Below are 27,760 nucleotides of genomic sequence, written 5' to 3'. Positions count from 1 at the left end.
GACAGTAAATCTTTCAGAAGGCAAGGATGAGATAAGCCTAGCAGTTTGTACAATGAGCCTCGTCCTTGATGCGTGTCGCCTCGAACAAAAGGAGAAGTGTGGGCGATGAGGAAGAAGGTTGTTTTGCTTCTCTTGTCCTCTCTTCCGTGGTTTCTTTTTTGTTCCTCACTTGATGTGCACCACTTTCTCGTCCGTTTTTAACCGCTTGCGCCTGGGCTGTACGAAGTCGTCCTCCGAGTCGTCGGTGGCCTCCTCCTCCTCCTTCTCCTCCGTGGCCGGGGTCTCGGGCTCGGGCGTCTCGGGGAAGCTCTGCCCTGGGAACATCTCCTGCAGCTTCTCCTCGAAGTAAACGCTCACCGCCTTGCCGGTCGCCGCCATCTCCGATCCCACCTGCCGAAGGAGGGGAGGGGTGGGGGAGGGGGAGGGAGGGACGGAGAGGGTGAAGGGTGATATGGAGGGAGGAGGAGGAGGAAGAGCACCGTTGAGCAGGAGGAATGAATGGGTGGAAGCAGGGAGGAGGGGGAGGAGAAAAATTAGAGCTGGTTAAGACTCCTGGTGGCAGGCTGGGTCCCGGCTCAACCTTGCTGTACAGAGCAGAGATATCCTGCCCCCCCACTGTGGCTCCAGGAAGCATTTACACTATTCAGACTGAATATTTCAGTAAGGCTGGTTCCAAGTCTGGCTCCACACAGTTTAACGGTTAACCAGTAGGACCAGAACAGGGTATCTGCAAGTTTTTAAGACCGTTTAAAACCCTTTTATCCTCGTTAGAATGACACATAAAACTAATTCTGTAATTGAAATAAATGTGAAAATTAAAACAAATGTCTGCCTAAATAGGTCTGCAGGACTGGGCTGGTTTTTCCAACAGAAGAACAGCACACCAAGAAACCATAAAATTTTTAGGATCTCTCAATAAGTATCAGGAGACAGATGGCATCTGATACACTACAGTTCCTCATGCTTGGAAAGCCTAGCATAACAAAATAAAATCTGGACTGATTATATTTAGCTATTACTTCATGTGAAGAGCGCAGACAAGTCCATCAAGTTACAGGACAGGAATCAGATCCTGGTAACCTGGCAAGATGACAGGTTACCAAACCTCTGTCCAATAAACAAGCTACGTGAGAGTCATGTGACTTTTGTTTACAAGCCCTGGTTTGCTTGTAACTAGGCAGTGTGAACCTAAACGAACCAAATACAAAAATGCAACAAAGTGAACTTTTCACTTAAGGTTTGGACCAAAAACAAACTGTAGGTGTGATCACACCCCAAGACTTAAATATTCTATTAAACTGCATTCAAGGATGAGTTTAGAAAATATAATGCAAGACATTTTTAGACTTTTTCAGGACCTGTAGACACCCTGCAGTCTGTCATAACAGGTTTTTCAGCCTTTTTTATGTATCATTTTTACAGTGAGAAATTCTATGACATCCTGTCTGCTGGTAGATGTCTAGATGTTTTGGACGTCTGAAACCAGCCCATGTGAAAGCTCTATGCTAAAAATATACGGTAAAAACATTTCTTGGAACCTCAGTAGGGGAGGGCAAAACATCTGTGCTCCATTTTAAACGTCTTACCTGCGTATTAATCTGTTTCTCCTCATCATATACCTGGATTATTCGAGACATCTAAAAAGGGGCAATAACATTACAATAAAGACAGTACAGCAGCAGGGGGTGGGGAGACAGAGTTCACAGCACAGGCAGGTTAGGTACCAACCCCATGTGTACTGTAAGGTTGTGCTGTAAGGTTCCGAGCCGCGACTACAGCCCTTAGCCGACTAAAGTGATGTCTCAGTGTAGTTTCTGTCATCATTCAATAAATGTTACATTACACACACTCTATATTGATGTCACCTATCCCTGTCTGTTGAGAAAATTATCCATTGCCTTGTGGGTCTTTGGTTGATGGAGGTGGTAAATTTTGGTTTGTGGTAGTCGGTCAAATGACAAGCAAACATATAACACAGTCTTATAAAATGTCATCCACCCAGAAGTAGATCAGATTACATAACTTGGGCTGCAAACTGCAATATGTTACATTACAGTACAGACAGAGAGTAGATGGTTTTCAGAAGTAATTCATGGGATATCCACACCAAGATCTAAGCGTAAAAGAAGCAGCGCAAATAAAAAGGGTGGACGAGGGACATATGTACATTCACCAAATACGTCATTCTTAAATCACAGAAAAATCTCACAAATTGTTTCCATAAAAAACAAAATCACAATATTTGAAGGCTGTGCTTAAACAAAGACAATTTAAAAATCAAGTGACCACAGCCATCTGTAAAAAAGGTTGAAGTGTATTATCGTGGTGATGCTGTGTTAATGACACTGAGACAGCGTTCCAGGAGCCAATATGAAGTGGGCACAGTGATGGCTTACCACTCCATAGCAGCCAGTGTTAGTAAGTGTACACAACTCCATGCACACCGCAGGCCGTGAGCCCCTCTTCCCACTTCTCTTGTAATGTCATGGTGCGTCTTCACATCTGTATTAGGGTTAGACTGATATATCGGTTTGCCGATAATGACTTTTTTTTAAAAATATCAGATATCGGCTAGTCATGTCTTTCACCTGCAATAAGTGAGGCCCGGAGGGCGTGCATGTCACAATGTAAACATAGGATGTAGACAAAACTTTCCACCAATCGCTGACATTGGTTGTCATTACATTACACTAAGAGAGCAGTGCAGCAGCATGTTTGCTCTTTAAGGAGCTGCTAACCCTCAAATAATTTAATTGGTGAGTTTTAGTGTACCATGATGGTCTAAATGCTGTTTCAGAGGCTTTTCCACCAAATTCTCAGGTATCCTGGTGTCTCAGTGGTCTAAGGTGCGTACCATGTAATCTTGATGTCCTGGGTTTGAATCTGGCCTGGGACCTTTGTCATGTCATCCCCCTCTCTCTGCCTATCTGTCCTATCTCTCTCTACTTTGTATCTAATAAAATGCAAAAAGGCCCCAAAATAAGTAAGCTGTAAAAATAAAGATTTAAATTCTGGGGGAAACACTGAGTGCTTGTAAATTTTGGGCATGAGAACGGTCAAATTTAAAGATACTGAATATCGGCCTTCAGAAACCCATATCGGTCTAACCCTCCACTGTATGCACATATACATGCAGGTGCCATTCCCCAAAGCAGGCCTAGGACTCATGCCACTCACCTCATTGTACTTGGCGCAGTTTTTGAAGACGAGGCGCACATCCGAGACAAAGTCCTGGGGCGTCTGGTAGTATTGGGAACTGCTCACCAGCAGCCTCTTCTTCACCTTCTTCAGGTCCATGGGCTGCTTGATGATCTTGTAGTAGTTGGGCACCTGGGTCGAAGACAAGTGGGTCAGGGTTAACTAAAAGGAACCAAAAAGATTCTTATATGCCAAGGAAAACCTCTGGGATTAAACTTCAGAGGTGGAGGATAAAGTGGTTTGTGGCTTGGTACTGCCCTATGAGTTCAGTTTTGCAGAAGCAACAGAATCATAAAATTCAGACATCGACACAGAAGGCAGAGGAATTGCGAGGTCATCTAGAAGTCGTGGTGTATGGTAAATATTAAACTTGACTCTTACTTCACTGTCGTAGGCTCAACATTACAAATATTTTCCAGGGTTCCGAGTTCTACTTGCCCCTAGCATGTTTTCACTGGCCCAGCAGGCAAAACTTAAAATAACCACTTTTGCATAAAATTAAGTAATTTTGAAAAAAAAAACAAAGCAGTAGTCAGAGTGGAAGTGAATGAGGCTGGTGAGTGTCTCCATTCATGCGTCTTTCTTGCCAATACATTAATCAGACCTGATGCTGTCTGGTAGCTGATTTGCCAACATACAGGGCAAGGTGCTGCCAGCTCTTGCCATGAGCATTCAGTGTGTATTTGCAGTAATTGTTGGTGCATTTAAAAATGAGTCTGTTTGATCTGTTTTAGTGGGAGATTGCCTGCAAAGGATGCAAAACATTCCTGGAATCCATTCATGATTTTCAATCCAGAGAAACTGCTGCTTCCACAACAAAACAAACAGCCTTTTACTTTTCGTTTTGTAATTCCAAGTAGTCGCCACCATGTCTGCTTCACACAACTTTGTGACGAACTCTGAGTTGGCGTCCAAACTGATTGGGCAGAAAAAGCACAACAAAGAGGAGAGTGGGCCAATGGCAGAGCAGAGGGGTAAAGATGAAAGGCTTATCACCGGGTGACAAATACATTGCTTCAAAGTAGTCAGGGTCAAAAAAGGTGACAGAGCTCCTACTATAATAAGCAAATTGTTCAATTTTGCATTATCTTGCACTATTTTAGCATATCGCAGAGCTCTAGTCACTATGTAAAGACTGTTTCTCCCCCCTAATTCATTAAATTCTATAGCACTAAGACCAATACCTTCTAAATCAGCTTGAAAATGTTGATATTTGAATGCCTTAGATCTCTGTCATACAGTTCTTCCTAAGTAACATCCATCCAAGACCCAAGACTAAAATTCTAACTAAGGCAAGGGACCACTGAACACAGAATCCAAAACATCTGGGCCCACTCAAAAACTTGCCTTTCCTTTTACTTTTCAAGAGACAAAACAGCCGCAGGCTACACTACAAATGATGTAAAAGCGGTTTTATCAGCAATTACACTTCCTAAGACAAGGAAGTTGAGAATTGGGACAAAATGGGAGGTGGTAATAACAGGCTGAGTGGGGAGTACAACCTGAGAAACCCTAGCTCCTGCAAAAAAGGGAAAACAAAAGGGACGGAGTTTGGGACTAGGGAGCAATATGATCTATCCCTTTCTTTCATGCTAGCTTTGCAACAAGTCTAACTGAGCTCCATTTCTCATAATGCATTACATCTCCCGAAAATAGACTGCATTTTGCATTTAGGCTTGTATATTATAGCGCTGCTCACATTGTACTTTGTGCAATCCGATTTTACAACCACAAATCCTTTCAACTTTGAGCGGAAGACAGAAGACACAAGTGTAAAATCCATCGATACACAAGACACCAGCAGCAAAAGAAGACAGAAAATAGCGGCAGGATAGTCAGCATCAAGGGGAAAAGTTAGAGGCGTGTGTGCCTGCTGCTGAGCTGCTGCGTCTCAACCAATCAGAGACTGAACACAGGCACAGTGAACTTGGTGAGAGAGGGCCAATCAGAGACTAAATTTGCACTTTGATGTGATTGCTTCCCATTCACTTTGGCTCTGGCTTCCCAACACGCCCCTTACCCCAAAATAAAAACTCACTGGATCTACGCAAATCACCAGGATGACTTACTTCTAGGGTGTAGCGAAAAAAATAAAAAAATTGTAAACACTGAAAACAAGCCTTCAATAACATATGAGTAACAGTAGCAACAGTGTTTCCCACAGACTGACAATTTACTTGTGGTGGTGGTTGCTGGCAGGTGTGTGTGTGTGTTTCACTTTTGTTTTTACAATGGGAGGCTCTGTCGGACTGAGTGCAATGCTACTGGTCTGTGCATCATGACAGCAGCTCTCTGGTGTGTGTATATAGCCTCGCTCCCACTGCAGACAGATGTTTTCTCACTCATCCAATAGAAGAGCAGAGAGAGAGAGAGAGAGAGAGAGATGACTAATTTCGTCTAGCTTGCAGCTCTGCACGTAGTAAGACAAGACAGACAAGATGTTTTTAGATTTTTTTGGGGGAGCACCACTGGGCCAGTTACTGAACAATCAACTGGCAATCCTTACTGTTGAACCCTGTTTCATGTACTGTATCTTATGTTAGTTTTATGACTTACAATGTGGATTGGACAGAAGTTTAGGGAAGGACCAAATAAAACCACTTATATAATAATGGAAGACGCCATCGAGCACAGTCACATGTACTAGTGTGTGTGTGTGTGTGTGTGGTGTGTGTGTGTATATAAGGAAGAGAGACACTTACAGAACTAGGAACAGGTTCCCTGAAACCCACACTGAGCTCGTGGCAGAAGATGTACAGCAGGAGGCGTTCACATCTCTGGAAACGGAGAGAGAGAGAATTAGCAGCGTCCTACCAACCATGAAGAGGCCACTGAGGCTGTGCTGGCGGTACTGACCCTGCGGTCCTCAGGACTCAGGCCCTGGTCACATTTGGCTTTCTTGCCGTCTTCACAGTATTCAATCTCTGGGTTGCTTAGGCTCCGGCAGAACGTGCAGAGAAAGTCGCCCCTGAGAGATGAAACCACACAGAGGGAGATTAGGCTACCGTCTTAGTTTGTTTCCCCCCTTCGTCTGCATGGTCCATAATAGCAGGGTGGGAAATTAAAGGATAACACCGGTGTCATTTTAGTTTTTCCTTTCGCCATTAATGCCCGTGAAAAGTCTAAACCCACCAATGTATTTGCCAATGTCAGAAGCTACTACTATCTGTACTATCTAAACCATTGTTAAGAATATAGACCAGTAATAGTAATAGAGTAATAGATAGTAATAGAGAGTAATAGAGTATGCCGACCACCTACTTGGGGAAGATTTTGATGGTGGGGACATGGCATTTCATGTGGAACACTTTGGGACAGTGGTCGCAGCACAGCAGGTCGCCCCCGTTGATGCAAACGGCGCACCAGTCCTCGTTGGGGTCGTCCTCCTTCTCGCCGGGATTGGCCGCCGCCCCGCCTGCGGTCGTCTCCGCCCCCTTGTCCGAGTTGCCGTTGGTGAGCGGAGCGTCTGTGGCGCTGCCGTTGTTCTCGGTGGACGACGAGGTAGTGGTGGTCATGGTGGCGGCGGTGGAGGAGGAGGGGACGGAGCTGGAGCCGTTTAGCCCGGAACAGGGCGTGTCGGACTGGGGCTCGGTTTTGATGCGCTCCCCTAGAGCCTTGAGGGCATCTTGGCCTGTAGATATGGCTCCCAGTACAGGAAGAGGGCTGTTCTCAGGACTGCTCATCTGGGGGAAGACACACCACAAAGGATTAGGCCATTTGCAAGACAATATTATAAATATATTATATATATATATTATAAACTAAAGATCAATATAAGCACTTTAAATAGATACTTTGCAAGTCTTAAAAGGAAAAATCCACCCTCAGATCCTCTTAGTTAGAACTCATCAATCTGTGATGTTCAGTACATTCCAGGAGTTAATTAAGTGTTGTAATTTCCTTTTTGGTGTACCCAGTTTTCCTCAACCTGCCATGTCTACTTCTACTTCCGTTAGGGATTTCCTACGTTTCCCAGAAAGTCTTTCAATAACCCCCAGAGAAGGGGTGTGAGCTTGTTGCTTTCAATGTAAAAGTGGGAATATGGGCATATAAATATATCAAGCTATCCAACTAGTTCATGAACACTGGGGTGTGCCGCGCCCCGTACTCAAAATGCAACATGTCTTGTGGCTGCATTGCATTCTGGTCTATTGAGGCTACTGTCAGTGGAGAAATTGGTCTCTCTCCTCTTCTATGATGGATTTCTCCCTGTATGATTGTTGAACGTCGGTGCAAAATGGCGGCTCTAGATTGACCCCCTTGCACTTTGATTCTGAGGGTCTATCCCCAAAACCTAACATTAAACTTAACATTAACATTTAACTTTTAGATAGCTGTCAAACCCCAATGTAGCTGCACTGGAAATATCTGGATGTGATGTCACAGTGTCTATGTTTGACCAGTTTGGCCAGTCTATGTTTGGCTAGTTTGGCCAGTTATCCAGATCTGTAGTCACAGGTTACAGGACTACAAGTTTTTGTTGTTGTTTTTTTTAGACATTTTTGATTAAAAAACAACAAATACAAATTCAATACCAATTACACCCCCACAATGAGAAAATAGAAAAAATACCAGTAGCAGTATCAGAGGACATGTTAACAAGGGAACTGAGAAAAAGCAACATTTTTAAGACCTCTGAACCTGTATTTAAGACTCAAATGCACCTTTAAAAGCCTTTAATTTTGATTTCTTAACTTAAAACATTTGAAGACTTTTCAAAGACCTGCAGACTACCTGAGCAAACATTTAAAAAGACAGTGGGTCTACTGTGGTACTATGTAGTCACAGGTCCTTTGGGACTGAACTGTAATATGTGTTACTAATACTAATATAAACCTTTTTGTACAATTTCCAAACTTTTGAAAATTTCCAAGCTAAATGAACTAAAGGGAATGAGCTAAAGAGTCCTGTGCACAGTGTCATTGTTTGGTGGGACTACAGTATAAAACCATAAAAGTGTGGAGTGTATTCGTACCATGCAGGCACTCCTCCCTGCATCTTTCCCTCGCTCTGTCTTGAGAGAGGAGGCTGGGCAGCTGTAGTCGTCCTCGGCCCCGGGCTCCTGCTTCACCCGCACCTGCTCCGCTGGAGCTCCGCCTCCTGGCCCCGACCTCCCCGCAGAACTACAGCTTAAGTGCACACACACACACACACACACACACACACACACACACACACAAAAACATAAAGTTGCCATCTAAATTTAAATGTTACCCTCAAATTCCAATAAAAGTGTTCAATCTAACTTTTTTATTTAAAGACATTGAATACCAACACAAAATATCCAGTCTAAAAATCCAGTCTAAAAATATCGGCAACTTTGGTATTGTTTGCCCTGTATACTGTAATCCAAAGAAAATCTGAGCTGAAACAAATGACAATACAGCCACAAACCACAGCCAGACAATGGTATCTGCTTTTTGGAGTATGTATAGGCCTTTTGTAATTTAACATTATAGCCAATGTGGTGAAATGCCATTCATTCTATAATTTTTCTACATGAGTCAATACAACAGAAAACAGCCAGTATCAACTTTATCTCTCATTGTTTCAATGCACTGTATGATGAATGTGTGCATCTACCATTGAGAATAAACCTTAAACCTTGTCAATTTTTGAGCTTCGTGGCTGATGGCTGTAGCGATATTTGGGGGTTACAATGATATTCACGCATAAAGCCAGAACAGGACACCAATCTCCATTTCTATCTGTAATATTAGCAAGAGTACTGAGGAGCAGTGTTGGGTGGTAATATTATTACTTTCCCCACCTCCTCTAAATATCAGATTATTGAATTATTCAAAGACTACATCCCATCTGGGTGGAAGTATTCCCACTACTTTGATGAGAAATGGTTGATAAGTTGACTTTCTCTGTGTGGAAATATTTGGCGGGAGAGGGAACCAAGTTATCCTGATTTGTGAAAGCAAGCAAGGATGCAATCGCCAATTTTGGGGGTGAAAAATAATATGAGTAGTGTGACAAATTACTGCTTCCAGGGAGTAATAAGTATGTTACTTTTGAAATGAATAATCAACGAAGCAATAGCAATAGTTTTTGTGTGTAACGCGTCCCAAACTGCTTAAGAGCACTAAAGCTACTCCTGAAGAAAAAACATAAAACCAGCTACACACATAATTTTACTTTCTTACACTGGTAAAACATATTGTGTATGTGTGTGTGTAGAGAAAAGCACTTTCTTTGTACCACTGTTAAGCAGCTTTAGTCTTTTCTGATGCTGTAAGCATTAATTGTTCTAATAAGCTTTGGCCTTCTCTGATGTTGTAAGCATTAAGCGTTATCCCTTCTTATTACAGATGCTCTAATCATAAATCAAAGTTTGCTGACAGTGGTACTGTTCTCTTAGTCAGGGATTTGGAGCTAAGCTGAGCTGTTCTCCATCTTCTCCACCTTATGGAAAGCACTCTCTATAAGATTGACTGGACTAGCCCCTATTAGTTTATTGAGACTGCACCAGATCATAAGTATATAAGGCCAACTGAGAATCTGCTCAATACTCATTCTTGTGAACCATATGCATGCAAATGTGGACAGACTAGGGTGTCAACTGTTGCCCGTTTACAGACAGATTCTTCATTCTGATCTAAAATATGCTGAAAGGCTATTATGCCTGGTATCAAATCAACAAATTTCTTCAAATTGGTTGTGTGTGTGTTTTTGCAAAAGTAAGTGGTTGTTTCATATGAGGTTGTTTTTGTAGCAAAACACCGGAGAACTTGCATGTTGGAATTCATACTCAAAATACTCACACACCTGTGTCCTAAATTTGAATGAACAGGAGAGATTTACAAATGTGCGAGTCAATATTTGAATGAATAGAGTAGAAGCTGCAAACTTGTAATATGGTGAACCTGCACGCTCTCACTTTTGCTACAGTTCATTCATTCAAACAATGGCTGGCACATTTGTAAATCTTGTCGGTAGTGTAAATTCAAACAAGTGCAAGTTCTCGGGTGTTTTGCTACAAAAATACCTTGATAGCTTCTTACCTGCCTCTGCTGCCTGTGCTGGAGGTACTAGAGGGTCGTGCTGGCGTATGGGCATTGGACAGGCCTGTAGACAGAAAGAGACAGGAAACAGATGAGAGGGGAGCTGTGATTATAAGGCTGTGAAAACACAACAGGTCTCAGTTTACAACCAGTTTTTTGTTAGGATTTGTTTTGGACAAATGCTTAGAAATACTTTGGCTTTTCCTCATTTGTGTCTTCGCTTAAATATAGATGATATATCATTTCTAGAGTACTAATGTTCATGCAAGTTTTATTTCTATACTATACAACAATATCTAGGAAGGAGACAAATCACTGACATTAACCAGTACACATGATCTGATTTAACTATTACTTGTGCTATTTGGGACTGATGTAAAAACCTATTTTAGATGTTAGAGGGAAAAGGTGGATGAGAACAGATATGGTTTTCATGTGGGCTTCTCCCATCACAGATGTTTGGTTGAATTAGTCCCAAGACACTTCCAGAAGGATCAACAGGAATTTCTGATGTCACAGAAACACCCCCTTACTATACTATACTCATCTGCATCGTGTACCTGCACCTATCCCTAGTTCACAAAATGACACCCATTAATTTCTAACCTCGCTGTTGGTTTCAACAACAATAGGCTTGGATGGCTGATCCTGTTGGCTTAGCATTTCACAAACAGAACGGTATCAGCAAACAGTAAGCTTAAATATGGAATATAGTTATATCAAGAAATGAGAATGGTGTATGACTACCACAAAAAGCCAAATTCAGGAGTTTTTAAGACCTATTTCTAGCTGAACACAGCTAATGAAATTTCTGAAAGAGTAAATGGGCAGTATAAAAAAGACACCAGAAAATTAATTGTTAAGGGACAAGAAGTCTAATTGTGTTTAATAAAGCAGCTATACAGAGCCCCCCAGGGGTCACCTGGTAAGAAAAGAATAATTAATGTGGAAATCCGTACCCACGGATTAGTAATCCATGGGCATGGATTGGTAAACCGTGCCCACGGATTAGTAAACCGTGCGCACAGATTTGTAATATGTACACTGATTACGTTAAAGAGGGACACCACAGTGGCCCGAAGAGTTGCATATAACATTTATAGATGTATGCGTTAACATGTACAAGCATGATTTATAGGCAGTAAATAGGTTTCATATTGTCACCAATTTGGGAATAAGAAGACCGCAAATCGGATCATATAAAATGTAACTATCCTAGTCATTAGATAGATTTCCATACTTTAGACCCCAACTGGTGTCCTTTCTTTTCAGTCAGAGCCAATGGCTGCTCTTTTTGACTATAGTACCACGAATCCCCAACTCTGAGATGTTATCATGGATGTGATTAGGACGACATTAGAAAGTAGGAAATGATGCATAGAAAAACATTAGAAGAGGAAGCTGTGTTTGTTGTCTGTCCACAAACCCTGCAAAGTCCCCCTCCCTTATCCAGAGGGTGTGCATACCTGAGGATCCAGGGGAGTGGGTGGAGGGTCCAGGCGAGGGATTCATGTCCACGGAGCCTAGCTGAGGGTGGGTGCTGGCCGTGATGTAGCGAGTCAGGAGGTGGCCGAGGTTGCTGGAACCCGCGTCCTCCAGCTGATAAGGCACAGTGGTAGGCCGTACATCAACAAGAGCGGATCAAGTTGCACATTTTCACTAAACCTGTTCTGGAACACTGGAATTGTCGAATGTGTTATTTTTAAGTTTGCGTACCTGAATGGGTGGGATCTCAGGCAGGCAGGGCAGGTTCTCAGGGTTGGTGACGGAGGGGATGAGCTCGATGGGACCTATGATGGGGCTGGCGGGGCCTCGGTGGGCGTGGGCGCCGGCCATACTCGCACTGGTGGGGCTGGTGGGGTTGGCGTTATGGAGGGATGCCACCGGGAAAGGCCCTGCATGACCAGGGTTGGAATGCTGCACAGAAAAAGACAGAGGGAAGAGTGGAAGAAAAGATGGATGAAAGGAGGGAAGAAAGGAAGTAAGACGGGAAGAATGAGGCAGGTCACTCACTGAGTTGTATCAATATTCTGTGTAGTGAAAAGGTCATGGTTGCATGATCATGCATTTGGGTGACAACACATGCTGCACAGACACACGAATGTCAAAGTAGGAAAAAGGTGCCAAACCCCTGATTGTAGTAAGAAACGAAACCTTTGGTGGCTCATCTCAGATTCTATAGACATCTGGACACAAAGAAAGAGTGGCCGGATATAGTGCAGGTTGCGCTTACCTAGCCATACATGCAGGCAGTATGTACACAATCATGGATTGTACTTGACCTGAGCAAATCAGTTTTGTATCTATGGATACAACGGCGAGACAGAGCTAAGCGGGAAAACGGAGGAAACAGTACATTTGTACCATTCTCTGAAAAGGTCTGTGAAGTAAGTATTTTCAGATTTTGTGTTTGTGGTTTTTACAAAAGCTAAGAAGGGTAGCAATGCCACCAACCTTGCCTTTAGGCATATACTTCTATAGATTTCATAAATGTTCAACCATCAAAATTAGCCAATCTTTGAACCCCTAGAAAGGACCACTCCTACCATGCACCTACCATGTAGGCACGACATCCTGGGTTTGAATCCGGCCCAGGACCTTTGTCACATGTCATCCCCCACTCTTTCCCAATCTTTCCTGTCTAGTTCTACTTTGAGCTGTCAAATAAATGTGAAAACGTCCAAAAAAAAAATATATATATATATATACCTGCAAAAAAGTATTTAATTTGGTGTTTCTGATTGCCAGATCCTCATTTTCAAGGAGGAATTTTACTATTTGCAGTATTATTAATGAAAGCTTCAGAAAACGGCCTGAGTGCCTGTGATAGCAATGGATACAGACTGCTCCTGAACTTCTAACTTGACTAACCTGGGATTAGAACCTGGGATCTCTGGCATGGCAAATCGTTGATTTACCAACTGAGCTAAACTCAAAGTGATGCGGCAATTGGGCTCATAGAGCCTTCATAGCTGTGGCACATGTGCAGTAATGTTTTTGGAAATTCTTGGGACTGACTGACTGACAAAAAAAAAAAAAAATAAGGCGCAAAAAAAAAGGCGGTTCAATGGCTGTTGGCAATCCCAAATTACTTTAATTGCATTGTATGCTCAGTATTCAGCAGGGACAGTCAAGTGTCAACATGACAAAGTAAGGGACAAAAAACAGAGAAATTAATAATGTTTTCAACTTCTTGAACCATACGTCTGGGAATTCTCCCACTTCAGGCCCATCTCGCCGTGTGTATCTATACATTAACTGCTATTATGCCATGACTAACATTTTGTCTGTGTCAAACAAGTAATGCATCTGTCATCAGTCACATTTGCACATTAGTAAATGATTGGTCATTTTTATCCAACGCTTACTGCAGCGAGTGTGTTACACAGAAACAACATAACACCACAAGTAAAATCACACCACTCAAAAAAGCAGTCAAATAAGTAGTAACATCTGTTAAGCTACTTCCATATTGTGAAGCCAGTGTGTGTGTGTGTGTGTGTGTGTGTGTGTGTGTGTGTGAGAGAGTGTGTGTACCGACCTGTCTCTGTAGCTGAGGCTGCATCATGGGGGGATACTGCTGGCCGTTGTGTCTTGGCTGGGCCGTGGGCATTCGGCCCTGCGGCGGACCCGGTAGACGCATGTGGTGGGAGGAAGGGTACATGTGGGGACCTGGCCCACCGTTCATACCCCCAGGGCCCCTCGGCAGCTGCTGCATACTGATGAGCCTTGGAGGCTAGTCACATACACACACACACACACACACACACACACACACACACACACACACACACACACACACACACAGAGAGTGTGTTAAAAATTCAATTTCTGCACAAGTAGTTCTCAAATCAATGAATAAACAGAGTGATGGGAAATGCTGGGAAGCAGGAAATGTTCTGGTGTCGAGTATGTTTCTCAGGCTCATACTGGTGTAGGTACAACACATACGGATGCTGGGAGTAACAACAAGCACGTAATTCATGATAACCTGAAACCTACTGGGCTCTATGAAACCAACTACACATCACATGTATTGCTGTTTTGATGTGCGCTTTCACTGTTTTGTTTCAATTTCTTGGCAATTGCCTTGGGGTGCAGTAGGTGGCACGCACAAGGTTTGATGTCACATGTTTATATTAGACTTGGGTTTGAGGTAGAGATTTGCAAATATATGTTAATGTTCCCTGGTAAGCTGTTACACTACGGTCACACTGCCATCAACGTAGTTGATGAGTTGACCACTTTTGATACATTTTGGACTTCCTGACTTTGGTCTCATGCAACAACAAAGTTTTGATTAGGATAACACCCACAGAAAAAAATGTAATTAACTATACATTGTTATGCTAATTTTTTTAATGTATAGGTGTATTTTGCTTTGCTATCAAAGAATAACTTGTGCAACACCCTGGGTTCGTATCCGAACAGGATCTTTGTCACATGTCATCCCCCTCGCATTCCCAATCTTTCCTGTCTCTCTCATTATACTATCTAATAAAGGCTAAAATGCCCAAAAAATTATGTTAAGACAAAAAATACAACAATAACACTAAGTATACTACTAGGGAGCAATAATGATGCTGATGGTTGCTTAAAATATCAAAATGAAATGCACATCTTTAAATAAAAATCGAGAATAAAATAAAAGTAAACATATAAATGAGTAAAGAAGTGTTTAAATAAGAGTAAATAAGTCAATATATGAGTAAATAAGTACACGAGTAAATAAATCCATAACTAAGCCATCAGTCATGTCAATGTGACTTTGGAATCAATAGAAATATTTAATCAAAACACAGCAAATCAAGAAAGGGGAGGGGCTTAAATGAAATCTCCAGTGGAGAGAACTCATTTTCACAATATGGGCGCTGTGAAGCTTTGAGACTGTAACTGTGATTAAGTGCCATTCAATTAAACTTGAGCCATCACACATCTCAACGCAATTTTGAGATGAATAAAAATAACCTTAAAAACAACCAATCAGGAAAGGGTGAGGGCCTTAAATGACATCACCAATTAATAAGACTCTGTGTGCCGAGTCCAACGAGCCATCACTCATGTTAATGCGACTTTGGAATCAATACAACTAGAAAATCAAAAAACAGCCAAACAGGGAAGGGGGAGGGGCTTAAATGACATCACCAATCAATAGGAGCCTCATTCCCGAGTCAGACAAGCTATCAGTCATGTCAATGCGACTATGGGATCAATAGATATAAATCTCAGTGTGACTTGGGGATCGCGTCAGTGTGACTTTGGGATCAACAGATATAGATGATGAAAAACAGCACATAATATTTTTTTAATTTTTGGGACAGACCGACGGACAACCTGCCAACCTCTGACCCCAGTTTCCAATTCAAAATAAGTTGCTGAGTAAGCTATGTGAAGACAGCTGTGTCAGCAGTCCCTGTGGCTGCCTCGTTTTCAAACAATGTGGGTTCTGAACTGCTGAACGGGCAACGGCAAGTTAACAGCGTCAGCAACACCTAAGCTTTTCCTGGTTGAAAAGCAATGCAGTCTCTCACCTGCTCAGAGGCTCATAGACGAGTGAGTTGCATCAGTCATCTCTATAAACTGTGCCTGCCCATATGGTTTCTGAACTGCTGAGGATAAGTCTACAATGTGGTTTAAGGAAGGACTAAAATGTGGTTTAAAAACTGTAGAGGGCAGGACCATAGCCTGGTTTCTAAACATTACGCTGTCTGAAAAGCACTGTGAAACACTGAATAGTAATAAAATGTTATATGGGAGTGTTGCCATGGATTCTTTATTACTATAATGTTATTTGGATGAGTCAGCATTCAGTGGGGTGTATAAAGCAGATTTAAATATGTTGTTTTGTTATTAACTGCGATAGACAAGTTAGTCATTCCTCTAGAGTTGAATTTGTGTACTTAATTAACTGCTGAGCAGAGTATGTCATGCCAGCGGTGTCAGCGGTCCCTAAAGCCTTGGCTTGTTGATCTTGAAAATTGTGGCTGCTGAACTGCTGCTCTCACATTTTTCAGATTATGTCACTCTTATGTGGCAAGTGACTTGTTTGGACAGCTTGTTTAAGATCTACCCAACAACACACTAAATAGAGGTGGTGTCCATTTAAAGGCACTGGTGCCTTTAAATGGACACCATTTAGTGTGTTGTTGTTAGGACATACAGTATATCTGCCCTCAAGGCGATATCTGTCGATGTCTGGCGATAAGTTCCAAGTGCATGTTCATCCTGGATTAAGTCATGCAGGATTTTGGCACCAAATACACTCAGGTTACTCCCTTTTGAATAATCACAACTAGGCCGATACATATTGTTTCTAATGCCACATTTTAATCATATGCCACACACATACACATTAATGTTATGTTTAATTGTCATTATTATCACTACCACCACGACACTGGGTTTCAATGGAGAGTTGTAGTGTCCCATGGTCCCCTCTGCCAAGAATAAAATTTTTGGGGAAACACTGAATACTTGTCATTTTTTGGAATGTTTTAGATATGGGAATGGTTACATTTTAAGACACTGAATATTGGCACAAAATATCAGGCAACAATAAACATCCATAATCCAAAACATCAGTATCGGACTTCAAAAACCCATGGTTGATCCCTAACCAAGACACACTGGCAAGTCTTTTATACACAAGAGCACAGAGGTCCATTACACACACTGGTGACTTGTTAAACTTGACCTGTCCTTCATACCTGCTGCTGAACCATTGGCGGGCCGGCCTGTCTGGGGTGCTGCTGGGACATTTGGGAGGCGATGCGCATCTGCTGCTGGATCTGCTGCTGGTGCTGCTGCTGTTGGTGCTGCTGCTTCTGCTGGGCGTAGGCCGCCTGCTGCATGTGCTGCAGCCGGAGCTGGGCCAGGTTGATCTGTCCCGGGTGTTTTCCTGGGTGGCCCTGGGCCGGCGAAATGGGAGGACCTCCCACCATCATGTTGGGCGGGTGTGCCGGCTGGGGCGGCTTCTCAATTACCAGGTTACCTACAGTTGGGAGGGGAGGGATGAGAGCGACAGAAATTTGACGGGAAGGGGTGCACACACTGTTGATTCACTACACAAAGCAGTGAAAGCTGTTAACTGCTATTGTACAGCACCGTGTAACGCGATCTGGTGAGCCAGACGATTGTGTCATACACAAATACGTTATGCAAAGGGTCATAAAAAAATATGTAGTGAAACACATTTCAACTGCAAATTAAGTCTTAGCATTTTGAATAAGTGAATAATGAATTCACTGTCTTTCAATTTTTTAAAACAGGGAAATATATCAAGAGACAAGGGCCAATGAAGTAATAGGGCTCCTCTCACCTAGATTCACGACATTCTTGGCCCAGAAGGTGGGGTCACAGAAAAAGCGCACAGCTCCGTTGGCCTGAGGTGCCGGCTCCAGTCTGGCCTTGAAGACCTGGCGAAGCTGAAACAGGATCTACACACACAGAATAATTCTCTGTTACTGAGCCTACCTATATCAGAGCAATACATAAACCGCCCCCGAAAAAAACCATTCTCAATTATCTCATTTGCTATCTGTGGTCAGTAGTCAAATCCACATGACAGAAAACAGGTCCCTCATTTGGGCCAAATGAAACAAAGCATAAAGACGCTATGTAAAGTATGTGGGTGGAATAGCTAGGTCTGCAACTCATCCGACACATCCAGGCAATTAGAAAGGTTAGCTTCTCAAACTATTGAACATCCGGGGCTCGGGGGAAGCGTACCAGCCTCTTGCTGTAGAGCAGTGCTGTGCTGCTGCCGGTAGTGATGGCCCAGTGGCAGAAGTTGAGCACATGGTGGATCTGCTGAGCCAGCTGGGTGGTATCCTTATGTTGGGCCACAAGCCTCATGCTGCGCTCTTTGGTCACACTCTGGACAGAGAAGGGAAATTATTTTGGTTAAGGGACTGCTACCGATAAGAGTCTGAACACCCTAGCTACATGAATGAGCAGGAAATATGTGCAGGAAAAGTCCAGATGTGCAAACTTGAAACCTATCTAAAGATTCATTGTAAAACCACAGATTGTCAATTTGCTGTTTCAGTGATGCCAGGAGTCAAATTAGTAAATTCCAGTTAGTGAGTCAGTAGGCACTGGTTTTGAACACAAAATCCATAATGCAGATTAGAATCCACTACAATAAATGCACCAATAATCTCTTAATTATTATTAATTAATTATTAAGCAGGGCTCTTGATTTTCCAGCACCTTACGAAGCTCTTGGGCAGGCTGACTTTCATTAAAGGTATAGCCAACTAAAATATGCAATTTCTTGTTAAGCCAAACGAGCTGTTTTGCTGGAGTGATGGATTAAAAAATACTTTCACACGTAAAAGTGGGGGAAATCCTATCAGAATACGACCTCAACACACCACTCTCTTTCCAGTCAGAGTGAACCTCGATTGACAAAGGTTTGTAGCAATGTGCATTTGTAACTAATCTGATGAATCTATGCTGACAAAAAATATTTTTGCTGGGGAATGTTTTAGTTAATACTAGATCACTGAGCTAGCAGAGCTGTGTTTTGTGTTTGACCCCGCTCTCATGCACTTGCCTAAGCCTTGTTTGGAGGGAGGAGTTAAAGGAGGGATTGTTTTGTTGTATACTTTCACTCATTTCTCCAAGGTTGCCTTCCCCAGCTTTAACCGACATGTCACAGGCATGTCAGTCAATTTAGGCCACACCCACAAGCTTCAGGGAAAGGTAACGCCCAGGCTGCTCTTGAATTGTAGCAGTATAGAAAATGCAACACCCAAAAGCTCCATTTTATTACAGTTATTGAATGTAAGGAACACTCAAATCGTGGTGGATAACGAACATAGTATTCAAAGAGTGATACTACATAAGAAAATTAACAATTTTAACTGGGGTTGACCATCCCTTTAATGCTCTCTTACCTCCAACTGCTGCAGCAAGGACTTGCCCTTTTTGTTGATCTCATTGATAAGAGTGAATACTGCAATCTTGATCTCGTGCTCCACCTTCCTGTGCGTCTCATTGAGCTCTTTTAACCTGGATGAAAACAAGGCAAGCAAACACTTCACTTAGAGACGCTAGCCACCAATAAAAACGTTGAATGCACTTGTCAGCCCATTGACACAGTTATGTTAATTAGGCACACCAACAGCACTGGAGGGGAAGCTGGAGAAGACAGAGGTCGCACCTGCTTTGCACCTGAGAGACAGAGTAATGGACGTAGTTCTTCTTCTCTTGCAGTTTGGTCATGTTGGTCTCAATGATGCCTTTCTGGTTCTGGAAAGCCTCCTCCAGGAACTGGTACCTAAGTGTAGAGGGAACACACTCTTAAAATCACCAACCAAATCACCTTCAATATACTGCTTAGTCTCTTTCAGCTCAGCACAAACCAAGGGAATCAGAAATTAACATGGACTCTGCCCACTGGAAAAAAAGTTTATTTCTTACCCTGACTGGGAAATTACCAGTAATCACTAGCCAAATGCTGGCAAATATTTGACTGTAATTGTTGAGTCTGTCTAATCTACCGGTGATTTTGGTGGGTAACCAACCTTGTGCTGGAGGATAGCTCCCTGCTTTCCTGCTGTGATTTAACACCTTGAAGGGACTAGAAAATCAAAATCTTGTGTTGTGATTGCGCAACCATGATAACAAGTGCACCTGTGGCCATGGCCAAAACAAGCACAATACAAGTATGCATGAATATGAATTGTTGTTGTTATCCTGGGTTTCAATGAAGAGTTTTAGTGTCCTATTGTCTAAATGCAGTCTCAGAGGCTTTTCCACCCTGACAAGAATAAAATTCTGTGGAAAACACTAAAAGCTTGGAAGTGAAATCTAAAGATACTGAATACTGGTGCAAAATATGGGCTAGTCAGTCAAAAATATTGGTCTTCAAAACCCCATATTGGTCAAACGTAGAAAGGCAGTAGAACAAGGATCCATTAGTAATGGATTGGATGCGTGTATGCTGGGTTACCTGTGCTCTTTGTGCTCCAACAGTTGGCAATCCCTACAGGTCAGAGTGTCACAGGTCTCACAGAAAAGCTTCAGAGGCTCCTGCTTGTGGACGGGACAGAAGACGGGCCTCTGCCCTGACGTACCGACAGACTCTGTAGACACACAGGAGAAAACATGGAGACACCAGTGATGCTCGTGAACCAGAAGAGAGAGAAGAAAAGAGAAGGATATTAAAAATGGGAATTGGTGAAGGAAAGAATTAAACGTGTGGGAATTGGCAAGAGAAGGACAGAAGAAAAGAATGACAAAGGAAGACAAAATAGACAGGAAGAAAGACAGAGAGCAACAAAGAAAGCAAGAAAAAAAGGTCTTGTCAGAGGCCCAGTACCCCAGAAGGAAGGAAGGAAGGAAGAAAGGAAGGAAAGAAAGAAAGAAAGAAAGAAAGAAAGAAAGAAAGAAAGAAAGAAAGAAAGAAAGAAAGAAAGAAAGAAAGAGACTGACAAAATAAGAAAGACAGAACAAGAAAAAATAGAAAAGGCCCCAGAAAACTCTGGTCAGAGCTCCTGTGTGTATGGCCATCCCAGCTAGTGGTACCATCCACGGCAATCAGACTCTGCAGCGCTGTCACCATGGCAACAGCCTATCAGCAGGACTGCATTTGCTGTGCTTTAACTAGGGTTTGTCTTACTGAGCCTTTTGCATGTTGAGCTTCGGCAAACCTTTCTCGCTTGTTCGCCGCGAGGGTCCGGGATGTGTTCGCACGACAGCGTTCTTACCAGAGGCGGCGTCGGCGTCCTCCTTGGTGCGGATCTTGTGGTCCTTGGTGATTTTGACCCTCTGGTGGGCCTCCACGCAGGTCTTACACAGCCACTCTCCACACTCCACGCAAAACCCTATGGTTCCTGCATTGTCCTCACAGCTCGTACACACCTTGAGAAGACAACACCAATAAGCACCTAAAATAACTCTGGATACAACTACAAGTGCGCCCATAGTATATAAAGCATCGAAATTAGTGTCGATCCAGCTCCCAAGTACTTGCCAAATGACACTGTCACGATATTGATGCTTTAAATTCATGCACTTTAGCACAACGTAAAAGCTTTTCAGCAGGAGGAAAAATGTCTCCGGGCGTGAAAATGCTAAAATGCTGCTATTACTGAAGTTCACAGGCATAGCACCTATTGTTTAGAAAAGGAAACTGACTAAATGTCATTCTGTTTTATCATGGCCTAACCTACCTAACCTATTCTGAATAAGCTGTTTTATCTGCAATTGTTCCTGCAACTGTTCCTGTTGCTGTCATATAATAATAATAATAATAATAATAATAATAATAAGTCAATACTAGGCAGCATAAATGACTAAATTGAGCAGTACTTGGTACTCGTATCAGTCAATCTACTTAGTGAAGTATTCAGTACATGCATTGTTTCTGGAAAAATGGTACTGGTGCACATCTAGATACAACTGCCCTGGACCTTCACTAAATCCCAGAGAAGGCTGCCTTTGCATTATTAGGAAATCAACGTCAACGCCTCATGACGGAGGAAAGCCTACATGGCGCAGCACTGGGTCTACATTAGTATCCTGCAAAGCATCACGGCCACAAGGCCAACTGCTGTGAAATACCTGTGCCGACTTTTCATCAGACGTGCTGGTGGCCTCTGTGGTATCTTTGACAAAGTAGTTGTCAATAATGTCACTCTGTTTGTAGTCCTGGTGGCATACTGTACACCGCATGACATTTACTGAAGACAGAGGGAAGACAGGACAGAAGGAGAACACAGGTCAATTGAGGTGAACGGTCACACACTGAACTACAAATACAATGCTCGGTGATATTTCGGAATGATATGGGAGGAGGTTTTCAGAGAGCTGGACCCAAGGCCAGATGAGAAGTCCCTGTATTGACAAGCCCATATGCCAGCTATTACCTGGCTACTCTTATGAGGCCCCATTAAGTCTCGGCTAAGAATAGTCCAACTTCAAGCAAAAGAGGATTAATAAGAGGCCTTCAGCAGACTTTCAGCTAATTTCCATAATTTCCTTTAGGAAAATTCCTGTTGTTATTAAAAATTCTTGGCACTCTGGGACACCCCAATGTCTATTCATGGGGGCTAATTGATTTAGCGCTCGTCTACAGAAGATTCGATCACATCATCCTTGGCATTTTTATTATAATATTAAATCACATGGCCAAACAACGAGGACTGTTTCACTAAATCACTTTAGTTGGCCTAGTTAATGGAATTAGTTGGTAAAATTGAATTACTGCTATAATCATACACCCCAAAGAATAATTAGCTCAGCGCATTATATAACTTTGCGACTATTTTTTGAAGTCTAATATTATGCACAAGATTAAACTTCACATAAATGTTTTAAATTGAGACAGCATAATAAATCACCCCCTCCACCTCATAAACCCATAAACTCCCCCTCACCAGCTGGCTGCAGTGAAAACCGGTGTAAGCCGGTTTGAGCCAGTCTACACCGGCTTGAGCAGCACACAGCCGGTTTGCGTAAGCTCCAGCTGCATGGGGCCCAGAGTGATTGGTTGTGAAAGCAGCTGGACTGGGATTGTGTTGAGGAACCCATACAGCCCCCGCCACCAAACACACACACACACACACAAATGTACCTCACAGCTGTCACTTTGAACTGGAGCAGTGCATGCTCAGCTACATGTCTGTATATGCACCCCCCCAAACAACACACACACAATATCGAAATTAGATTTTAAACAGGATTAGGGTAGTGTTTCCCTACATTCACTAATAGCACCCCCCACTGATAAGGAAAATAAGGAGGGGAAAAAAAGAGCATAATAGCCTGATTTGACCCCAATACCAAGTTGATTTAACCAAATCAGGCCATTGCTTAGCCACATTTAACCTGGCCAACTGCTAAGGCGTTCAGACCAGAGCTGCCACCACAGCTGTAACTGGGACCAGGGTAGAACACCCCCACCCTCCCCCTACAAAAGTCTCAGGGGAAATCACTGAACTTATATAGAGGTACCTGATAACTCAACATTTCAACTCTGCTTACTGGTAGTTTTCACTATAGGAGCTCAGACTGTGCTGAATTTCAAGCAGTGAGCATAATGAATTGCAACAATATGGAGACTGCAAAGTCAATTTGGTTTAGAGGAACGCTGCCACGACAATTTATTCAGACTATATTGCATGATGGAAATTTTGAGAACATTGGCGAATCGTTTGTAATATGCCTAGCTAACTCAATCACATTAAATCGTTTTCAGAGAATATTTTTTACACATTAATACCAAAGCATTGACTCTCTCACTGTGAGAAAAAATCAACCATAGGCTAATCTGTGTAATGAAGCAACTAGTATTGTACAGGTTCATTTTAGCTTAACTTGATGCATCAGATAATGGAGTCTTCAGACCCACCTGACTGGATCTTCTGGATATTCTAAAGTATTAGTAAGAAGCTACACAACATATAACATTACATGTTGCTACCAGCAGACAGACAGGTAAATAGTGTCAGATACTATGTCAAAACAAGCATAACCAGAGTCATTAAATGATAAGCCGGTCCAAGTGGAAAACAGTGCAGCTGTTTCTATAGTCACCATACTCAGGCCATATGCACTTGAACTGACTATCCATCACTTGACAGCTCTGGCAATTACCACAAATTTTGGTTGCTTATTATAGGTCTGCTTTCCTCTGATTTGGCTAGTACTGAGTGAAGCACAGGCCTTGTTAATACTATCAATCAGTAGCCCAGCTAACTGTTTTGACCTGGCAGTGAGGACTAATTCATAATCCTTTGTGTCAGGCAATGTTACTCAATAATGTAAATGTAGTTACTAACAAACTTCGTAGGATTTGACTCTCATTTTCTCAAAGTGAAAATGGTCAATAAATACTAAATATAAGAGGTCACTGCTTGCATGAACTGAAGAAAATAGGACTGAGACTACGCCAGATCTTGTGTACTATATTATTATGCTAACCAAGATGGAGTGGATGAAGACCCCCTCATCCAAAAACCCGGCCTGAGTATGACAGAGTCTGGCAGTGATCCCTGGTCTAGGAAACACTCAAAGTAAAAATTCTTTCCCCTGTTGATTTCAGTATTCTTGTTGATTCTTCAGTAACTTGCAGAAAAGAGTGAGTCAAATAATTTTGACCATGTCATCCACAAACTCCCCACTAAAACAGAATTTGCTTATCTATTCCAGTTTTTACCCCAGAAATGATTCTTTGTGGTGCTGGCCAGGCCTGTGAAATACAATTTAGACCATGTGATACTGAACCTCTCCTGAAACCAATACTAATGTGATTCTTGAAAACAGCATTTAGACCACGTGATGCAAAAACTCTCCACTGAGGCCAAGACTAATCAAATTAATTTAAGCTGAGGCAGGTATAGTAGGGTGGCTCACCCTGACTGCTCAATGGCAGGTGAAACACTGTGTTGCTATGGTCTTAGACTAATCAGTCAAGAATGTTGTATATCAACTAGTCTCTCACACAGCTAAAAACACAAGAGTTAAGACTAAAGACTAATCCATGATGTCAGCATGACACACTTGAGACATTGAAACATGACACTTATTTTGTGTACACTGCCAGTGTCAAGATCAATTTTACATGGATGTAATTACATTTCCTGGTTCAGTACTGGTACAAAATAAGTTGGTCTGGTGTAGAGGCTCAAACAAACATTGAATGAGTCCAGAAGTCAGCTTCCAGTATAATGTCAACATAGTTGCTCTAGAAAGTGTCAACTGATGGCATCAAAGGCTGAGGTGTGATTCAATGGATTCTAGTTTTGGGAGAGAGGCTATGTGATCACAATTATCACTTCAACAGTCCAAGATTATAGGAATACATTGTAAAATTATCCTTTAGGGTGGATTTTTCTTTTTCAGCTTGGTTGTTGCTTCCCCTCACTGAAAACAGACCAAGCCTTCAGATTTTTCTTCAGCATTAATCTTCTCTCAGAATGGAACTTTTGATATTCAAGCTGAATTGTTGTTGGCCGAGTGTCGGGACTTTTGCCAGCAAATAACAGTCAGCCAGGCATCTGACAGTCAAGCTTTCCACAAATGTACCTACATAATGCACTCTATGGGGCAGACTCTGTGATGTATGCATCTTGTACAAGCAGTAAACATGACACGACATGTTCATGTGTGCAATTACACACCATGGGAAATTATAATTAAGTTTCACAAAAGGGTAACCTATGCTATTTTAACTCTGCTTTAACCAAACAAGTTGACTAGTAAAGGTACATTATTATATACAGTAACGGCTCTTGTAGGTGTATTTGGTATGGCAGGCTCTTTTATCAATTATTCCCTGAAATGCACTAATCACTACAAATTAGTCACTAGTACATATTTTTTGCTCACTAGTCATTATTCTGCCTGTTACTAGTTGTTACTGTAAATTCACTAGTTGCTGTATTATAGATACTAATTCTAATGTGATAGGTACTACTGCCTAATTCGGCTTTTACTAAGCACTTTTCTGTTTTACTAGTAATAATTTAATGAACACTAGTACTTACTATAATTATGTAATTTTAACTCATCACATTTCCATCATTACTAATCTTAGGGACAAATTTCACTCATACTAGTCGTTATTCATAATCCATCCATAAAAAGTCAGGAAATATTCCATTGTGACATTTAAATAGCTACAACATGCCATGTAGGTATCAACATAGCATTTAGATATCTATAACATGCCATTTAGGCCTAGATCTCAACATGACATTTAGATATCTAGGAATCCAGGCTGAGTATTTTCCATTGTTGACATCTTTTCATTAGTCACTAGTCCTTATTTTGTGTTTTACCAGTCTCTTATCCAGTTCCTCTATTTATTATTCAGTAGATAAATTGTAAAAGGTGAGATTTTATGTAAACAAATGTTGCTTGTTGGATTGAACGTATGCTGAATTTAACAGTGGATCATACCGATTCGTCATTAGGTCTCATGTTCTACCAGTAATACACGTTTGCCGATAATCAAGATAGGATTAAACTGCCAGATTTTAATGAGTTTGGCATGACGTTCTCTCCATGCAAGAGAGAACAGCACATATCGGGGCCTAGGACTGTTGACCGTCGAGCTATACGGTAGTTGGGAGATTAAATGCTTTCCTCACTGGCACTTTAGCCAAAGGTGGTTGTTGGGGGAGATGGGAGAACGTTAAACCAGACAGAGGAGCCACTGTCAACGCAATCGTCTGAAATATAATTGCCTGTCTGGTAGGCATCGATATCGCTTAAAAGTTTTAGATGTCCTCTCATACAACAACCCCTAGCCACCACTTACCCAGTTTCCCCCTTGGGAATCAATGAAGTTCAGCTTACCTAGGTGAGAGACAGAACTTAGCTCAACGGTAGCTCCACTTCCATGTGTGTAACTCACCTATGTGTGTGTCAGTCTGCCCGTGTGGTCCAGGCACCTGTACGCTTATCTGTCTGTCTGGTTGCGGGATACATTTTAGGCAAAAAGAGTGCAGGCAAGGCAGAAGTTTTGGTTCACAGTCACGGCTCTGAAGACTTTGTTTACACACTGCGCACGTATCCAACAAATTGATGGGGGTGGAAACCGGCGTGGCTGGTGGAACCGTAGGAGGGGGGGACATTTCAGTGGTGAGTCCGCCTACGGGAGCATCCCCAGCAGCCAGGGGTTCGGCTGTCGCGGGCTCTGCATTGGTGCTGCTGCTCCCAGCCGGACTAACGGTGTTGCTAGTGCTGCCGTTGGCTTCCCCTCCCGCACCGCCAGCCCCGCCGCTGCTAGCGTCCCCTCCGTCGCTGGTGGGTGTAGGTGTCTGGTGAGCATTTTCTCGGGACTCCGTATCTTCGCCGTCCTTCGTATTCGGTTCTATGACTATTACCGCATTCTCGGCTTTCGTTTCTGGGTGCCCGTTATCTTGCGCTGAAGGCACCGTATCCGAACTAGCAGACGGTTCCATATCTTCCTCGCCTTTGTTATCCGCCATCTTCCTTCCTCTTTGAACCGCTGCACGTAGTGCGTAACTTCTCGAATCAGGAATACGTGCTCTTACGTCATGGCGTCGTTTAATTGTTTATTTTTTGTGGGGAGCGGAGGTCGATGGGTCTCAACCTCAGTTACAGGTGCGCTTATGCAGTTCAGCCATGATTTTTCCTTTTCAGGTTGTTTCATTTGATCAATTATCAGATGAGGCATACATGCATAAAACTACGGAGTATTTCACAAGAAATAAGCAAACATTTGAGAAAGATCAGAAAAAATAGACATGATAGTAAATCTGTATAGTAGATACTGTATATATATATATATATATATATATATATATATATATATATGTGTGTGTGTGTGTGTGTGTATATATATTTTTACAGCAACAAGGTTGTGGGTTCGAATCTCTCAGAGAATTATATCGCAGGCTACCATTTTGACAAAATGAGTTCAATTTAATTGTAAAGTTTTTTCACTACCCCCTTTGTTAAAGCAAATTCCATGATAACGGTGGCAAAAGATATTCTTGGACACAACACTCCTTCACTGGCTCAATGGGTATGTCAAGTACCTTTGGAGGCAAGGGTAATGAGTTCAAATCCCA

The 27,760-nt window shown here is 42.4% G+C and overlaps 1 protein-coding gene across 6 annotated transcripts; it reads right to left on the bottom strand.

Annotated features, from left to right (window-relative positions):
• Positions 1 to 147: 147 nt before the first annotated feature.
• On the bottom strand, positions 148 to 27,174 carry trim33 (tripartite motif containing 33). 6 transcript variants are annotated; one of them, XM_071916662.2, is made up of 20 exons: positions 26,578 to 27,174; positions 21,780 to 21,898; positions 20,924 to 21,077; positions 20,167 to 20,299; positions 19,375 to 19,491; positions 19,109 to 19,223; positions 17,937 to 18,083; positions 17,527 to 17,644; positions 16,916 to 17,199; positions 13,750 to 13,944; positions 11,925 to 12,125; positions 11,675 to 11,807; positions 10,209 to 10,272; positions 8,174 to 8,327; positions 6,460 to 6,881; positions 6,055 to 6,166; positions 5,901 to 5,975; positions 3,178 to 3,330; positions 1,587 to 1,637; positions 148 to 390 (listed from the first exon to the last, which is right to left on the bottom strand). In XM_071916662.2, exons 1-20 carry the CDS (start codon positions 27,152 to 27,154, stop codon positions 166 to 168), a joined length of 3,549 nt encoding a protein of 1,182 aa, XP_071772763.2. In that variant the 5' UTR covers positions 27,155 to 27,174; the 3' UTR covers positions 148 to 165. The 6 variants fall into 6 exon arrangements, with proteins under 6 accessions (XP_071772763.2, XP_071772758.2, XP_071772759.2 ...); XM_071916657.2 differs by having other exon boundaries at positions 8,174 to 8,309; positions 26,578 to 27,154; XM_071916658.2 differs by lacking the exon at positions 1,587 to 1,637 and having other exon boundaries at positions 26,578 to 27,154.
• Positions 27,175 to 27,760: the final 586 nt, after the last annotated feature.

This window comes from Centroberyx gerrardi, chromosome 14 (genome assembly GCF_048128805.1).
Source record: "Centroberyx gerrardi isolate f3 chromosome 14, fCenGer3.hap1.cur.20231027, whole genome shotgun sequence".
Classification (NCBI taxonomy): domain Eukaryota; kingdom Metazoa; phylum Chordata; class Actinopteri; order Beryciformes; family Berycidae; genus Centroberyx; species Centroberyx gerrardi.
The sequence above is the reverse complement of the archived record's forward strand: the minus strand, read 5'-3'. Positions and strand labels throughout refer to the sequence as shown.

Excerpts from the sequence above, each read along its gene's own strand:
- trim33 (XM_071916662.2), bottom strand. The coding sequence starts at position 27,154 with ATGGCGGATAACAAAGGCGAGGAAGATATGGAACCGTCTGCTAGTTCG. Across the intron at positions 6,167-6,459 it reads ACCATCAAAATCTTCCCCAA|GGGCGACTTTCTCTGCACGT; the intron begins GTAGGTGGTCGG and ends TTCATCTCTCAG. Across the intron at positions 3,331-5,900 it reads GGGAACCTGTTCCTAGTTCT|GTGCCCAACTACTACAAGAT; the intron begins GTAAGTGTCTCT and ends TCTTCGACCCAG.